Source organism: Otolemur garnettii, unplaced genomic scaffold, assembly GCF_000181295.1.
Source record: "Otolemur garnettii isolate 467f Iridium unplaced genomic scaffold, OtoGar3 scaffold00051, whole genome shotgun sequence".
NCBI lineage: Eukaryota > Metazoa > Chordata > Mammalia > Primates > Galagidae > Otolemur > Otolemur garnettii.
Window position 1 is genome coordinate 5,679,716 of NW_003852446.1, and position 18,535 is coordinate 5,698,250.

The 18,535-nt window shown below is 39.3% G+C and overlaps 1 protein-coding gene across 3 annotated transcripts in view; it reads right to left on the reverse strand.

The window, feature by feature from the left end:
- RPS6KA3 (ribosomal protein S6 kinase A3) overlaps positions 1-12,403 on the reverse strand; it is a 122,459-nt gene extending 110,056 nt beyond the window's left edge. For 2 of the 3 annotated variants that reach the window (XM_012806426.2, XM_003791897.3), the window contains exon 1: positions 11,675-11,991. In XM_012806426.2, coding sequence (XP_012661880.1) covers positions 11,675-11,743 — 69 coding nt within the window. In that variant the 5' untranslated portion in view covers positions 11,744-11,991. Of the gene's footprint in view, positions 1-11,674; positions 11,992-12,376 lie in introns of those variants that run through there. The other variant, XM_023514332.1, reaches the window with a different exon arrangement.
- Positions 12,404-18,535: the final 6,132 nt, after the last annotated feature.

An 18,535-nucleotide genomic window follows, 5' to 3' on the forward strand; every position in this document is an offset into this window, starting at 1 on the left:
AAAGTTAATTGGGCATCATGATGTGCTCCTGCAGTCCCAGCTACTCAGGAGGCTGAGGCAAGGTGATCACTTGAGCCCAGGAGTTTGAGGTTGCTGTGAGCTTTGATGTCACTGCACTCTACCAGGGAGACAGAGCAAGACTTAAAAAAAAAAACCAAAAACACTCATTTATGAACTCTTCTATTAATCTAAGGGAAATTTTATTTTTAACTTCCCCTAAGTAGCCCCCCTTACTAACATCAATATCCATTGTGATCATTATTCCTCTTTAATTATACAAATAGCAAGGAGGAACATGAAGAAGGAGACAAATAGGGTTTTGTTTTTACTTCTTCAAATGGAACACCTGTATATTCCATTTTATTTGAAATGAAGTCTTGAAAAGAATTCCATTTATCTGTTGACATACTTAATTTCAGAGATTCTATACTGTTTTGAATAACCTTCAATTAAGTCTTGTGTTTTCCCTTTAAATGAAAAACAACAGAAGAATATAACAAGACTGAAGAGACGCTAAGAAAAAATGTCACTGCTTTAGTTCTTGCTTTCTTTCTGTAACTTTCTATAACTAATATTTAAACTTCTTGTTGTGTTCCTCTAGGAATTCTGCTCTGGCTAAGAGAAGGGGTGATGAGGTATTGAAGGCACTTTCATAGAACCTAGGACTTTATTAACCCAGTTGGGGAAACCATTGTGATAGAAAAAGCTCTGCATTTATCACATCTAAAAATAAAGAAAATCTTTAGAAGCACATACTAAGTTTTTTGAAAAGTACATACATAATATAAACTAAACAAGAAACTTTTATATCAACTACTATGGAGAGCAAAACTCCATTTAAGTGCCAAAATAAGCACAAAAATTACCTGCCCAAATAGACAATAAGCACATGAAAAGATCTTTAAGATCACCAGCTGTCAGGGAAATACAAATTAAAAGCACAATGAGATACCATTCCACACCCACTAGGATGGCTATAGTAAAAAATACACTTCGTGCTGGCAAATATGTAGAGAAACTGGAACTGTCAATATGCTGCTGGTGGGAATGTAAAATGGTGCAGGCCAGCTGGAAAACAGTTTGGCAGTTCCTCAAAACATTAAGTGTAAACTTACCATGACCAGCAATTTCACTCCAAGGTATACATATATCTAAGAGAACTGAAAATATATGTTCATATAAAGACTTAATATAAGTGTTCATAGCAGCATTATTCATAATAGTCAAAAAGTAGAAACAACTCAAAAGTCAACTGATAAATGAATAAACATTGGTATATCCACACAGAGGAATATTATTCAGCCATAAAAAAGAATGAAGTATTGATACGTGCTATATAGCATGAATAAATCATGAAAATATTAAGGGAAAAAAGCCAGACAAAAAGGTCACATACAGCAGAATTCCATTATATGTCCAGAACACAAAAATCTAGAGACAGAAAATAGATTAGTGGTTGCTAGGGGCCAGGAGAAGGGGAAAATAGGGAATGCCTGCTAGTGAGTATCAAATTTCTTTTTGGGTAATGAAAATGTTCTAGAATTAGATAGCGGTTCTGGTTGCACAACTCTGTGAATATATTGATAAATGAATTGTATGCTTTACAAGGGTGAATTTTAAGTTTAATGTAAATAACTCAATTTTTAAAAAGAATTAGAGCTATTTTAACCTAACAGTTTAGAAGTCTATAGAATAAAACCTAACGACTATGTAACTTTTCTTTTAAATTTCCTTTTCTTATACTATGGCAAAATAATTAACTTTTTTTGCTTAAGCCAGGTCCTCTTTTCTGGGATTTTGAGGGAGTTTCAAATAGATTTTTTTTTTTTTTTGAAAAGAGGATGCAAAAACATTAGGAGGTAATGATTAATAAGCTGCAAAGAACAGAGCACACTCAACCTAGGGGCTTCTGTAAAGGAAGCTGTTCAGTAATGTTTAGGCAGCCCTCTTCTTCCAAATACTCTAATTCAGGGGTCCTCAAACTTTTTAAACAGGGAGCCAGTTCATCCCTCAGACTGTTGGAGGGCGGACTGCGGGCCCCGGGACGAGTCGGCTGCTAAGCAGGACAGGCAGTGGCAGCAAAAACACCCAGAGGGCCGGATAAATGTCCTAGGCGGGCTGCATGTGGCCTGTGGGCCATAGTTTGAGGATGCCTGCTCTAATTTTTATTTCAAACATAAAACATTTTGTTTCATTTGTAAGACAGATGTTTAAAAATCTCAAAGAATTTTCCTATATGTTATAAATGTCAGTCCACAAAAGTCTATTTAACCTACTCTACCTATAGGTTCAAGGGTGCTATAAGATAAAACAGGTTGAAAACACTGCCTTATATATATAATATATATAATATATATAATATATATATAAATATTCTTTATAAACAGAATAAAGGCTAAATTGGCCTCAGATCTAAAATTCTATGCTAAATTTTTTTAAAACACTTTCATGTTCCAAGATTTATCAATCCATTTTTCCAGTTTTAATTAGCATGGTATACTGAATATAAACCAATATTTTAAAAAATCATGTAATTCATTCATCTAATAATATAAAAGATAGTTATGTATTTTATACCCTGAGACATTATTCTTATTGTTTATATATCTGTCTGCAATGCAGCCCACAAGAGAAAACTTATAATTACATATTTTGATATTTAAATTTTCACAATGCTTCAGTGTTATCTATCACTTGAAGGAGAAATGTCACTAAAACTAGTAAAGTTGTAGAAAGGGTAGAATAGTGATTTAAGGGGTTACGTATCACCTAGTAGGGTTTACCAATATCTTCAGGGTTGAAAAGGGAGAAAACAAACCTGATTAAACATAATTTGAAAAATCATATTAAATATATTTTCTTAGAAAAGATTTAGCCTATTAATTTCAAAATACAAATAACAGAAGGTAGAATTGAAAAAACACTAATGTAGAAAAAGGGTTCAATTTGTACTGGTCCTATAATTTACAACTATACTGCTCAATATGATAGCAAACAGCCATTCGTGACAATTAAATTTAAATTAGTTAAAATTAAATAAAAATTCAGTTCCACCGGGTGTGGTGGCTCATGCCTGTAATCCCAGCACTGTGGGAGGCTGAGGAGGGAGGATTGCTCAAGCTCAGGAGTTGGAGACTCACTTGAGCGAAAGTGAGACCCCGACTCATTGAAAAAATGGAAAAACCCAGCAGGGTGCCGCAGCAAGCGCCTGTAATCCCAGTGACTTTGGAGGCTGAGGCAGCAGGATGCCCACAGCCGGAGTCTGAGGTTGCAATGAGCTCCGATGCCACTGCACTCTGCTCAGGGCACAGGGTGGGACTCTGTCTCGACAAAAAAAAAAAAAAAAAAAAACAACAAGGAAAAAAAATTCAGTTCCTCAGTCACACTAGCCATATTTTAGGTGCTCAATAGGCATATGCGGCTACTGTACTCAACAGTGCTGATCTGGAAATTTTTTTAAAGTAAATCTTTATTATTATCTTATATTGTTTTCAGATAGATGTCTGTTAAATGTAAAAAATTAAATTAACAGTCTAAGTAATTGAGTTTTTTACTACAAGTTTTACAGGATTTCTGAAGTGAAGAGTTTCTCTGAACCACTGCACTTGAGGTGCACTTCAATCTACTAATGTCAAAATGGTCTTTTGCTTAGGCTATCATTTAACATCTGCTTCTAAACCATATCAAATGACTGAACCAAGTTTTTCATAACAAGCTTTGTGGGCTAAAGAATTAGAGCCAAGTTCACAGAAATCTAGATTGACTAGGTCAGGTATGAAGAGATCATCATAGGTAAGATTATAAAAATCAATCTTATGGTGGACAAAATGGAACTACTTTCTTAAGGTATGCAAAAGACTATGGGTATATCAGTTAGGATGGGGAAATCCGATTTAACTTATGCTATAGTTATAATTTTACTTATACTAATAGGGGAGAAGAATAGCAAGAAATTGAAAAGAGCTTTTAGATTGACACGTACATATAGGGTATCTAATATTAAGAAAACTAGCACTATTTCATAAGAATACCACAAAAGGACTCACAATGTGGAAACCTGACTCCAGGTGGGACAGCAGGATAGCAGCTACCTGTTCTTTAGTTCATTCACATTCTACTTTCTAGGTGACATCTTCAAGAGAAGGTAAATATGCAGAGCAGGTAATGCTAGTAACGGAGCCATTCATTCTGTTACAGCATATCAAAACATAAAATCACCATTATTAGGTAATATGCCCAGCAAATACCCCTGACTCTAGAGGTATTTGTACATGATGGGCAGAAACAAAAAAAAGTGTAAGGACGTTGTTTTACATTATTCAACAAGCTATAACTTTTTTTAAAAAATGAAGTATTCCTGAATTCAAAATGACTGCATCAAAATATTATTAACCTACCTATCTGTTCTGTAGTAACTGCAAGTTAGAAGCAATTAGTTAAAAGGAGAATGGGAGAGATAGGCGGATTAACAGTAGCATGAAGTGGCATATATGTAATAAGATAATTTTTAAAACTATGAATATTCAACTTCAGTTATAGAACAAGTCAATATAGGGGCCACTTAGTAGAGGCAATTAGCTTGATTACGGTTATGGTAGAATACAATCATTAAGCTTCAGAACATTGAACTTAAAAAGTATATTTTTAAACTTTTATTTAAATTATATTTAAATCTTTGTTCACTATAAGATGGACTATTTTTGTACAATTTTGAAAGATTTCAATTCAAAATAAAACAAAAACTCAGTTTCAAGAAAAGGCTTTCCTAGACTCAAACATTAACAGCTCATTTCCAGGCAATATAAGACTACCCAAAACTGTGTTCTGCAAAGCACCTTGTGTTCTTTGAGACTTCAATAGGTAGTTCATGAAAAAAGAGTTCTGATATCAAGTCTCAAACGGTGGAGGGTTTATGCATTTTGCAGACTCATCATATGCTACATTTTAAAAGTTCTAAGTTATTCAGTAAAGACACTGGTTAAATCTAGTTTAACTCTACATTTCCCAAACTTATTATGCCATGCTCCCTTGGGGGGTGGTAGTGGTTGTTGGAGGGGGGTGATTGTTGGGGCACAGATATACCTTTTAACATCATATCTCCAGAGACTTCTAGGTCTCAAAAATACCATTAAGTCCTCTTCAGAGTTCCTTAAGTACTAACAGCACATAACAGACAAAATCCAAAGGTTGTATTTCTAGACAGGAAAACTCATTTATGGCACATTCAAATGACCAAAGAAAATGTATTTTACAGCAATGAAGACATGTTAATTTCTTTCCCTAAAAATGAAATTAGAACTGATTGATCCTAAAATTTAAAAAGGTGTTCACATTTCATTTCAGAAACAAAGTTAAAATTCCACCTAATAATGCTACATATTGACTTTAACCATTTCTTTAGGGACACAGTACCTTCAAGAGGTTGACAGACAGGACACACTATTTCATTGATGATAAGATATAATCAAGGGTAAGGTACAGTATTATTTTATATCTCATTAAGAAAAAAAATCCCCTACTAATAAACTACGACATGCCATGGATTGTGAAACGCCTTCCAATTTAAGCAATGTTAGATGCGAACAAACTTTCTTCTTCCACGCATGTTCTTCACAATGTTCTTTTATTTACCCTTTAAAGATAACATTGAGGAAAGGAACAATACAAAAAGGTGAAGATTCAAGAAATTTCTGTTCACCTTACTCTTACAATTATATTCAGGTATTACAATGACTCTATTGAAATAGATCAATCAAATAAATTATTTTTAATTATTCTAATAGATTCTAAAAAATTATCCTAAAGGGGAAAAACAACTTTCTCAGGCTGTTCTTTCAAGAGAGATGATTCATTATAATTATTATTTATTAAACATTTAAACCAGGTACTGAACCAAGTATTTTACATCCATTATCATTTAATTCTTACCATAATCCTATGAGGTAGATAATTTTTTCATCTCTAATTTACAGATTAGGATGTTGAAGCATAGAGACATTAAATAACTTGTATACACTTACAAAGTTATTAAGTGGCAGAGCCAGGACTCAAACACAGGTCTTTATGGCTCCAAAGGTTATGTTCTTTAACACTTTGCCATTAATTCCAATTATCCCACAAAGTTTCTTATAAATATTTTAAAAAAGCAAATTTGAAATGCTTACTTATCTTACTGTTACCTTTTATAGTTTGCTTAACCTAAGAAACAACCTCCTCCTCTGGTTTTGTGCATTGGGGATTAATAAATATTGGCTTTCTTCATACTCTAAATAGATTTGACATGTACCCTTGCAATATAAAATCAGCATACTGTACCCCATAAATGCATTACTGTATATAGTTATGATTTAATAAAAAAATTAAAAAAAATGTTGGCTTTCTAATTCTAAAGCTTGATAAACTGTCAAAAAACTAAACAGATCAAATGTATTAAACATTTGTTATGTGCCACATGGATACATTTTATACCGAACTTGTTTTATAAAATGTATTTAGTATATTTGTGTACATTTGTTTTTTGCTTTAATGCTTTCTGATATTGAATTTATAAACCAGAATAGCTAATATCTTTGTTTCAGATTAACAATACAGGTCACTGTATTAACTCCAAAAGAACACACTGATGAGGGGAGACATCTAATGCTAGACATTAAAATGCAGTTACTTGCTTTCTCTAGTATGTCAACTGGGGAATGGTATGTGTACACATAAAATATGTATTTGCATAATTGTATTCCAAAGCTTTAGATTTGTTATTCACTGAGACAAATAACTGAGTACTACATAAACAACTGAGTACTACCACACTCATGCATTACCAGGGAGACCACCAATGTGTCAATCATTCCATATAACCTGAACCACTGGGTCTAAAGTGCCCATTCTGTACTGGGTGAATTGGGCCACTCTGACTTCACCCATAATTCACAGCCTGGAACATCACATGTCCCTGAGCATAGACCTGTAGAGCAAATCTCGTTAATTATCACAATGGTATAATTTTTTCAGTGGACAATAAACTAAAAAAATACTTCAGGGCAATTTTTCTGCAATTCAGAATTCTAGATAATCTGCTACATGTTTGATCATTCTATCTATAACTTACTGAATGAGTCCTTGGTCAGGAGTGTACAGCCTAATTATGCCACTCTTCAAAACACGTTATGATTTCCAGAAATGTACTTAAAGACACAGTTTGCTTATACATGGTTCTTTAGTAAGATAAAAGTTTCTCTCTTTATCTTAAAATTTAAATGTACCTAGGAAGTTTCACATTTTGGATCTACCCGATTAGTACAGGATCAAGCTGGCAAAATAAAGCAAACTTTCCCAGATTTTAAAAAACTGACATCCTATATAATAATCACTGAAAAAGAATGAAGTGTTCAATAATGTGTCACAGTCACTTGACAGTTAACATGTAACAATACCTGTCCTCTCCTCAGATCTTCACTTGGGGGAAAGAAAAAAACCTGAAAGGTGGTAAAAATGAAACAGGAAAAGGAAACTTAATAAAACATTTTTTTTACAAAATCAATGATCAATACTTTAATAGAACGTTTTCTCTATAGACAAAAGAAATCTATATAATACTGATGTAGTAGAAATAGAATCTATGTAATATATAGCAGATTATATAATCTTTGAGGTTAAAAATGGCTGTACATTCACTAAATATGACCACCAACACAAGGGTCTCTTTTTTTATAATAAAATATTTTTATAGTTAATATTTTTCAATGTCTTGTGGATACTTGTTAAAGGAAATCAAGGTGTTATTTTCAGACAACACATTGTATAAAACACTGTATAAACTACTGTATATAACACATTATATTGTGACCATTTTTATATAACACATTTCTGTAAAGCAAAATCTCAATTTTGTTATTTTAAAAACCTCAACCATTCATATTTGAATTTACTAATTTTATACCTATTCTACTGCAACTCAGAAAAAAGTGTCTCACACTAGGTCAGGGTCATGATCCAGTAAATTCTGTCCCTGACAACAGTGGCAAGTAATCTGTAGAACAGAAGAGTCACAATTCCTTGCTATCCATCTCCTGAAATGTCAAAGATTCAAAAGCATACTATCATCTTTAAATAACCTGTTGAAGAGTTCTGAATCCACTCGAACACTTAGGAAGTTACTTTGCTTTTTATCTTGTACTAACCCTTACTTGCTTACATAGTACTTCCTTTATAATCCTAAATTTGCTTCTTTAAACATTCAACCTAGTTCTAGCCTATCATGTTCTGACCCACGTTGAGCTCAACCACAAGGGTTTTTTTGTTTTGAGCACCATGAGAGACTCGTGTGAGGTCTTAAAGCAGGAAGGTCGGTGTAAAGGAATAACTGAAGAAAACTGTTTTTAGTAAGGCACTCAGGTCTTTTAAAATTGTTCATATTTCAACATCAAGATTAAAATAAAAACAGATAAGATTCATAATCATCCTGTTACTGACCTACACAATTCAGTAGGCATTTCTTGAATCTATATATGTAAGTGCCAGGCGTTGTGTTGAACGCTCAGAATTTAGAGAGAAAAAAACAAAAGTATCTATCTTCTCTTAAAAGGTGACAGTCTACTAGGGATGGGACTGTAATTCCTATAAAAGACCAACTCTGAAATCCTTTAGCCTGGAGGGAAAAAAATGATGCATTTACTCAAGTAAATGACTTTTTAATAAAAAGATGTTACTCTGGTAAAATACAATTATTATGTGATAGGGACCTACGGTGCAAGAGATAGCACAATAGTGAGCATCCATATTAGACCTCTGAGTGGAACTTCTCAACCCTTTTCTCATTGGCATCAATAACTACAAATTAGATCAGAAGTATTTTACTTGAAACAGCTGAACTGACAGAGTCAAAAATATCTAAAGGTAACTTGTTACACTCTAGTTTTAATAAATCTAGGCAACACTGGCTCTGTTAGACATACCTTATGTCAGAATAGCAAGAAAATTCTTAGAAAATGGCAAATTATGGAATCCTATCTGCCAAGTTCTGGACGACATGATAACACTGAAATAACAAGGCTTTAACCAAATGAGACCTCTTATGATACTCTGTTTCTGAAAAATACATGACCTCTAACTACTGGCTTATTTATTCATATTCTGAATTTTTCCACAGAAGATTTGAAGCAGCTATCCAAATATAAAGCAAAAACACATGAATTTATCAACCTGGCTTTGAATTATGGATCTGCCATTACCATTTATAATCTTTATGCACTTAACTTCTGAGATTTGGTTTCCTCATCTGTAACAATGGGACCATAAGCCTACCCTGCTGGGTCATGGGAAAAGTAAAATGAAACAGTATGTAGCATAGTACCTGGCACACAGTAAGTGCTAAATAAATATCAGCTTTGTGCCTTCCTTATCCAAATGTATTGAATAAAGGATAAGGTGGATTTTTTTTTTTTTAAGTCAGAGTCGACTCTGCTGCCTAGGCTAAAGTACCATGCACTCAGCCTAGCTCACAGCCTTAGGGTAAGGTGGATTTTTTTTTTTTTTAAGTCAGAGTCTCACTCTGCTGCCCAGGCTAAAGTGCCATGCCCTCAGCCTAGCTCACAGCAACCTCAAACTCCAGGGTTCCTCCTGCCTAAGCCTCCAGAGTAGCTGGAACTACAGGCACCAGCCACATGCCCAGCTAGTTTTTCTATTTTTAGCAGAGATGGGGCATGCTCTTGCCCAGGCTAGGCTCAAACTCCTGGGGGCAAGCGATCCTCCAGCCTCGGCTTCCTAGTGTGCTAGGATTACAGGCTTGAGCCACTGCGCTGGACCGGGATAAGGTGGAATTTTAAATGATATTTTTCCTACATATTGATAAGTGCCAAGCAGAAATGAGGATAGATCCTTAGTTGCAATTGTTAATGTATGTATCTAAAAATCAGGCTCAAAGCAAATTCAATTTCTTTCCACTAGTTCAACACTTTGAGAACATTTTATCAACCTTTTAGCTATATTGTTTAATGGGGAAAAAAATCCCTGAATGAAAAAAATGAAAAGAGCTCCTTCGCATATTGTTTTTCATACTATCCATCGAAAGGATGATTAAACATTCTAGATTTGACTTTCTTATAAAAGATTTCTAATATTAAACTGGCTGATAATTTAAAATAAAATTCTTATGATTCTGCCAGTCTCGACACATGATTTTCTTTCTTTCTCTTCTTCTCCCTTTCTTTCTTTCAATGTGTATCCATGTCCTTTCTATTGAAGAGCAGCATTTGTTTAGGTTTCACAAGTACGATCCAAGTCGCAAAATACTAAGCACCCATTGTAAACACTATTACAACCCTGCTTGCGTTAAAGAAAACAAGTAAACATTTTTATACGGCAGTGATGGTGACTGGGAAAAAACCGAAAAACGATTTGAACTGATCCGCCCCCTCCCCCTCCATTATACCCGAGAATGCAAGTGTCCCGCATCTCAGATCAAACTGAGCCTCGGTTTTACTGACGTAACCAGTAACCCTATCCACCTCGCACACTGCGGAGGCCGGCAGGGCAGCGGCTGCCGCCAAGTCCACCACTCATCAGAGCCTGCCCCATTCCACCCCCGCGCTTCAGTCATGCTTTCCAGAAATGGGGTCACTCACTCAGTAACTATTACACACACGAAGCCCATCATCCTGTAATCCTTCAAAGTACGATGTGGGGATAGAAGACAGCAAAAAGTCAAGAAGGAAGAATCACAGACGCGCCACCATCAGGAACTGATTTTGCACTCCGGAGAGGAGCGCTGATACCCTGGAATGGGTCTTGTCTGGATTATTTTCACAGACCCCGAGTTGATTCTGGGACAGGGGCGGCTGCGAAAAGCTAAGTGCAGCGATGTATCCCGGGAGATTCTGTTTTGCCCCATTTGGGTGTATTGTTTGGGTTTGGGGCACTCGGGCGGGTGTCTCAGGGACGGTCACCAGATTATGGGTGAGGAAAACCAGAAAGCCCTTTACGGTGGCTGCTGATCTCCTTGAATATCACCCTCTCACCTCCATGGACAGGAAACAAGTTAAACTCGCAGGGACCGGGTCCTTGAGCTCAGCGACCTCAGAAACGACAAGGTAGGGGGTGGGGGACCTCAGGCTTCCACTTTCTCCTTTGCAGCAGGAGAAACCGCTGCAGTAGATGGGGGAGGCAAAACCCTCAGCTGTCCTGCACCCCCTTACCCAAACCCCCCGCAGGTTGCCACCCTGCCTCGCGCGCCCATCTTCCCGCAGCAACTCCCTCCCTCGGCCAGACCCGCGCGTGTCCCCGTTCCCCGGTGGACCCGATCCATACCCCGCCCTTAGGCTCCAAAGTCAGGAAGGTCTGGGGAAGCCCCCGACCCGGCAGGGCCAAACTTCCCTACTCCCCGCCGGCCCCCGCTCCGCCTCTCGCGTTCCCCACGCAAAGTTGATTAAAATTGGCTTCTCGCAGAGCCCCGGCGCCCACTCCAAACCCCACGCACCACACACCGGCAGCCCCCCGAGTGGGAGGGAGGTGAGTGGGTGAAGGTGCGGGTGAGAGGAACGGCCAGACGAGCAAACGGATCAACCCCAACACCCCAAACCGAGATTCCCAACAGAGGGAAGACGCGAGTGAGAGAAGAGGGGGCCGAGTGGCCAGCTCCGGGGAACAGTGCGACCCGCCCCGGCCGCCCTGCCGTACTCACCTCAGCGCTGTCGGACGGGCTCTCCACAGCCATCTTCTGCCACGGGTCCGCCAGCTGCGCCAGCGGCATCTTCCCCCCCGGCCCGCTGCCTTCACCGCCTCCTCCCTCCCCGCCCGCCCCGCGGCCGGCCCCGCTCTGTCGCCGCCCGAGCCCCACGGTAGCGGCAGTGGCAGCAGCAGTAGCAGCAGCAGCAGCGGCGGCTGCCCGGGAGTGGGCTAGACGCCGACCGCCCGAACACCGCGCGCCTAGCCAGAGACGCCCGCGCGTCGAGCGAGAACCTCGCGCTGCAGCCGCCGCGGGGCACTGGGTCTCGCCCCTTTCTTCCTCTCCTCCTTCCGCCGCCGGGACTACGGCTCCGCCCCCCTCCCCCCGCCGGTTCCCGCGCCCGCTCGCAGAACAGCGACCGCCGCGCGCTCCCCCACTTCCGCTCACAACATGGCGCCTAAGCGATACCTGTCTCTCAGAGCGAGGCCCGGCCGCCGCCGCCACCGCCGCGCGCACCCAGGGGCTGGGCTAGCAGAAGGCACGCCCCCGGGCCGCCGCGTCCGCTCCTCCCCCTTCCCACCCGTCTTCTTCTGCGCCCCAGCCAGGGCCGCTGGGCCTCGCCTACTTTCAGGAAGGGCGAGCCCAAGAGATCTGGGGGCGTCGGAGGGAGGCGGGGGAAAGAAATGGGAAAGGCGAGAGGGGCTAACGTCTAGGTACCTCTAATTGCCAAGGATCCAAGCAGGTCAGAGGAGACTCCTTGCGAATGAGAGACAACAGTGGTCCCCGCCCAGCTAGGGAGGAAGATGGGCATGGCACCAGGGGCACGGTCTGGTGCCAAGAACCTAGGGAGGGGGCAAAGCCTGTCTCCTCTGGGGATGCGTGAGAGCACGCCCAGTACAGGCACATCCCGTAATGGCCCAAGCCTCTCCCTCTCCAGGGTCACACGCTGGGCATTCACCTGCCCCCCCCCTCGACGGGGACACGGGAGGCGTAGTGCCTGGGATGCAGGCTCAGCTACCGGTTTGATCCGTGGGCTCTTGTGTTAATTTTTTTATATTTGGGATTCATTCGTCTTGCACGAGTTTCCCCCAATCCTCCCCCACAAGCGCGCGGAGCCCTCGGCCTTCAGCCCCGACCCTCGACACTTCCCACTCCCTGCTACCTCAATCTTCAAGAAGAGGAAAACAGGGAGGTTTCTTAAGGCTGCCCCTGCCAGCAGAGGTTGGGGAGTTATTAAAATATATCTCGTAGGCAGGAGCGCGGGGTTCCTGCTCCTCTGTTGACTTTAAATAAGAGATTAGATTAAAAAATCAGGCCGGCTGTGGGCGGAGGAGGAGGAGAGAGGGAGGGGAGGGGTTCTGACTCCTCCTCCTCCCCAATATGGGAAAGCCCAGGGTTAAGGAAACCCCAACCTCGGTTGACGACTGAGCCTTAGAGGACCAGGAGGGCTTAGGGGGAAAGGCCTGGACATCCAGAGTGAGTCCCAGGAGAACTAGACTCCGTGTACACCGCGCCAGGTGCCGCTACGCGCTCAGTGCACCAGGGCAGAAATGTGTAGAAAGTCGCAGGGCTCAGTGGAAAGCTAATGCAGCCCCTAGCTAACCGCCCTGCAAGGGAAAGAAAAAAGCAAAGGAAATCTCCGGGCTAGCCTGTCCCTTCAGTTCCTCAGGCCGTGGCCCGGCATCCTTGTCCTTCCACGCCCAGCGACCACAGGGTTTCCCCAGCTGCGCTCCCGGTGCACGCCTATTCACAGCTTCCTTTCATCATCCGGGACCCGGATACCTGGAGAGCCCTCACCTGCCTCCCTAACGCAGGTGTGGGGATGAGCTTAGAGCCTCACAACTAGCCGAGCCAGGTCTGCCTGGGCGGTGCGAGGTTTCTCTCTGGGCCTGCTAGAGGCAAGTGTTGGACTCTTTCTGCTGCCTTCGCTAGTGCTCCCCTTGGCACTTGAGGCTGGGAAGCCTCGTGGCCACCTGGAGAGGTTCCAACTGTTTAGGGAGCCTGAAAAGTCAGCCGGAAATTCTTGCTGCGCGCCCTCTCCAGCAACCTTGGACTCAGGGGGACAGCTCAGGTTGGGCAACATCTGGACAGGCTCAGCGTGGTCTGGGGGAGGAGGCAGATAAGGCCACTGGGTTCGTGCTTTTGTCACGTCCCTCAGCATGCTTGATTCAGGTGCTGCAAATTCAACCTGGGCTCAAACTCAGCTAATTTGGTAGCACCTTCTGTATAACGCTCTATGATAAAACATGCTTGCAGAAGTTTGAAGATAAAGAGTTGTGTATTCTTCTGCATTTGTGTACAAAACGCTTAATTTATCTTTCATTTACATTGCAGCGCCACATTACCACATCTTATAGCGAAAAAATGTTTGTCAATTTGGTTGGTTTAAGGTAAATTATTTCCCCGATGATCAATTGTTCTGGTTAATATACTTGCTGTATTAAAAATATACATAATTGAAGAGAGACAGTCTAACGCTGTCCAGTGCTAATTATGCCATCCAAAGGATAAACCAACCTTTTAAAAAAGAAGCAAATTGTATGCTATTTTCAGTATCAACTTTTATTCATTTTTGTTTGTCCTGAGAACCAGAGGAATAACTTTGAAAATGAAGTTAATTGATCTGTGAAAGTAATGTGAGCAATGGTCACATTTCAGGAATTAAGCGTTAAATGAACTGTTAATAATGGGTTAGAGTACCACTACCACAGATGTTTTGTACATAGAATTGACGTGGTAAGTATTTGTGAATTGATTTAGAAAAAGACTATCCTTCCTTTTGCCACCAAAAGAAAAGAAAGTGATTGGGGGGAGGTTAACAATAGCTTTTTTTCTTTCATTGCTTTTGTTAAACCCAAGAGCGGTGCAACCATTCTCTGTGGTTGGATGAATTTGGGAAGATCAAATGAGGCTGAAGGATTTTTCTTGCAGGTGGCAGCAAAAAGCGTATTTAAACATAGAGGCTGCTATTGCCTTGAGCAGAATTACTTTTCCCCTCTTGTTTAACAAAGGAGTGCTCTAAGCATAGCTATTCAAAGAATAGTGTCCTCAGATCTCCAGACCTGCGCAGGCTAAAATGGTAGCCACTAGCCACATGGCTACTGAGCACTTAAAATGAGGTTGGCTGGTCCAAATTGAGATGTATTGTAAGTGTAAAGCTCATGCCAGATTTCAAAGACTTAGTAAAAAAAAAAAAAAAGAATGTAAAGTATCTCATTGACAACTTGTTTATTTATTTATTTGAGACAGAGTCTCACTATGTCACTCCTTGGTAGAGTGCTAGAGCTTCACAGCTCACAGCAATCTCAAACTCTTAGGATTAGGCGATTCTTTTGCCTCAGCCTCCCAAGTAGCTGGAACTACAGACGCCCGCCACAACACCCGGCTATTCTTTTGTTGCGGTTTGGCCAAGGCCGGGTTTGAATCTGCCACCCTTGGTATATGGGGCCAGTGCCTTACTTGCTCACTGAGCCACAAGCACCACCTGACATCTTCAGTTTCTACTGTCTTTTTGACCTCCTCAGTGCAAAATCAGCAGAAAAGGCTGAATCAGTTATCTTCTGAGCCCTCCTCACCTCCTCAACAGATATCTGTTAGAACCAAAATATTGAAACATTATTGCTTGAACTACAGCAGAGGAAAACAACAAACCTCAGTAGAAAATCTGAACTAGGTTTCCAAGAAATCATTCCTAATGTATGACAGGATAACTAGATTTAACCTCCTCTGCCCCCAACAATTTCCTGCTATAATTATAACCTTTGTATACAAGTTTAAATAGACATTTATTTAACAAAATAGCATTTGTTCAAAATGGAGTTACATCACCCTGGAAAAGTTGCAAGATGACTAACTAGAGATTGCTCATGGTGCAATCTCTACCTCACATACATCCAAACTTCACAGCTCTATCCATGTAGATCTATCACTATTACAGAAAACCCGCAAGATGTAATCATCATCACCTCTAGGAAAACATTTTCTCCTTTTACATTCTCTAAAACATATTTATTTTTCACAAAAAAGAAAAAGTAATCCCTAGAGACTATTCAACTATTTCTTTCCAGAGAGAAAGATGAGACTTAGGCTCCAATTTTATCTCACGTGAGACAATAGGTTAACTACATGGTGACGTGTCTTTTGTATGTGAATTTTGTTTTGCCTATGAGATTTTTCAAAAGTATTAGTATTTTCCTGGCTGACACACAGCTTAAGAAAGAGCATGCATTTCTATATCAATTCAAATATTTTGTTTGAGAAAAATGCAAATTTTGGAAAATATAAAGATCTTCTCTAGTTTCTCCTATGTGTATAAAGTTTAATGATTTTAGAGTTGCATATGATGAAAGACGTTACTAAAATCTGTAAGAAACTAAGGTGAAGACATTTTATGACACAAATGCATGAAATGTTTGCTTTAAACATTCTTTCCAGTGAGGCAGGATGGGGTCCTGATAAGAGCAGGGACAGGCCAGTGTCCAAATTCCAGGTTTCTTCATCTCTCTAAGCTTTAAGTTTACATAGGATAGGGACTGGCACATAGTAGTTACTCAACAAATATTTGCAGAATAAGCTTTGCTTTCCTCATCTGAAAATAGGGATGATAATATCCACCTTGTAGGACTGGTGGGAAGATTAATTGGAGATAACGTCTGTCAAGTATTAAGCACAGTGCCTGCTACATGAAGTATTCGATGAATGGAACTAGTTATTGTTATCCTCAGAAAGGGAGTATCCCTGCATACATAATGTAATTTAAATAGCTCACTCTTGAAAGTTATCTCTTTCCATTTTTTTTTTTAAATCAAAGCCATTCACTGCAAGGATTATTTCTTTCCATTTGTTGTGTGAACATTTTATTGTAGTATGAGCTATTTCTTTAGGGCACTCATATTACAAAAACATAATACAGTGAGTAACTTCCTGTGGAATTCAAATAAAAGAGCATGTAGGGTAACTTACTGCTCTGCTTTTGAGCTACATATGTTGAAATGCAAATGATTACAGGTCAGTTGCCTCATAAGCTATGATCAAAACCTTGTTTATGTAATGCTCGAAAGAAACTAACAAATGTATGATTCAAAGTTAACATTACCTGACTCATACTTATGTGGGGAGGATGGGAGAAACAGGGAAGTATGGAAGAGAGGCCTGAGTCAGACATGCTTTAATGTTTTCTTCTTTTATAGGTTTCCAAAATGTTTAATCCTTAGAGGTGTCATTTTGTTTTAGAGTCGTTTGAAGGGAAAGAATTATGGGGCTTTGATACTTGACAAGGAACTGAGCAGCTATTCTCGGAGCTTTAATAAGCTACTGTTTTCCTTGAGATTTCATTTTATTAGAACAGAAAAGACCTTCTAAATGTTCTTGTTTATAAACACTAATTCATAAGAGGGAGATAATACATTAAAATTTCATTTTCAAACTGATATTAAAAACGGCTGCTTTAACATTAAGCAAAAATCACAGTGTAAAGTATTCCTTCAGAGGATAAACATTCCTGTTTTATAACTACTAATTTACTTTGGTTGGTTAGAACAGTGGTTCTCAAATTTTTTTTTTCAGTCCACAGACCATTTATTTTGAAGCAAAAACCCAAGGACCACCAGTTCCTACTCATCATCATGAAAAAAAATTTTTTATGGAACGATTGCTTTAGAACATAATTGTTATTGTGGTTATGTTTTTTCAAACTTTATATTTGCACTTTTGAATGTAGATTTAAGCAGCAGCTAGAAAAGATACTTTAAAAAGATCCTAACTTTTTAAAGTGACTTGTATTTAAGACTAGCTCATAGCCAGACCTCAGCTGGAAGTGACTTTGGGGAATGCTATTGAATTAAATGAAGCTCTTGGCTACCAGCTGAATCCCAAATCTCTATTCTTGGGATCTCTGCAGCTTTAGTCACAAAAATTGTGTGAGTGAGGCAGTGTCAAATCCGCTCTGTTGCTGGGAGAACTGATTGTGGATTAATAATGCTACATTTGTAAACTAAGTACATTTTCATAAAAAACACATCAGTTATGATTGCATCTTACTTTCAAGTCATGTTTTTGGTAACTAGTAAAATAAAAATCAATACCTGGGGGTTATGTATTAAGTAACTCTTTTTTGAAAAAAAGACATCTGAATTTAAAGAATTTATAATACCTATTAGATAAAGGATGAATTCTATAGATCAAATAGCTTTATTTAAAAATTTAATTAACCTCTTCTAATAAAACTATATGCAAATAGTAAGTTCATGTTTTAGCAAGAATAAGCCAGTTGGAAGTATTCCAACTTCTGGACCCTTTATCACCTTATATAATGATGGTGGCAGTGATAATTGTAGCTAGATATTTGTTGAATACTTACTATGTGTCAGGTACTCTTATACATGCTTCACATGTAGTTTAATTGTTGTAATCCTAAGAATACTAAAGATATATTAATAGCAGTTAACAGCTATCAAGTGCTTGCAAATTGTTAAATGGTTTACATACATTGTCTTGTTTCAGTTTAAACAAGATACGATTAGCAAAAGTTAGTGTTTCATTCTCATAAAGAATGAGTATTTTTCACCATAATACTTTCCAAAAATTTGGGGAAATGCTTAGGAAAAATACATCATAAAATACAATTAAATAAGTATTTAAAATAACACATTTATTAAATATAGGCAGATGTGAATTGTTCTCTTAGTCTTTCTTTTTTATTTTTCAGGTTAATGTGAGGGTACAAACAACTAGGTTACAATATTTGCATTTGTTAGGTAAAGTCCCTTTTGTAGTTGTGTGCCATATACCACTACATTGTGCCCATTAAGTGAGAGCACACTAGTTGCCTCTCCCCTCCCTCCCTCTCCCTTCCCAACTTGAATTGAATTGAATTGC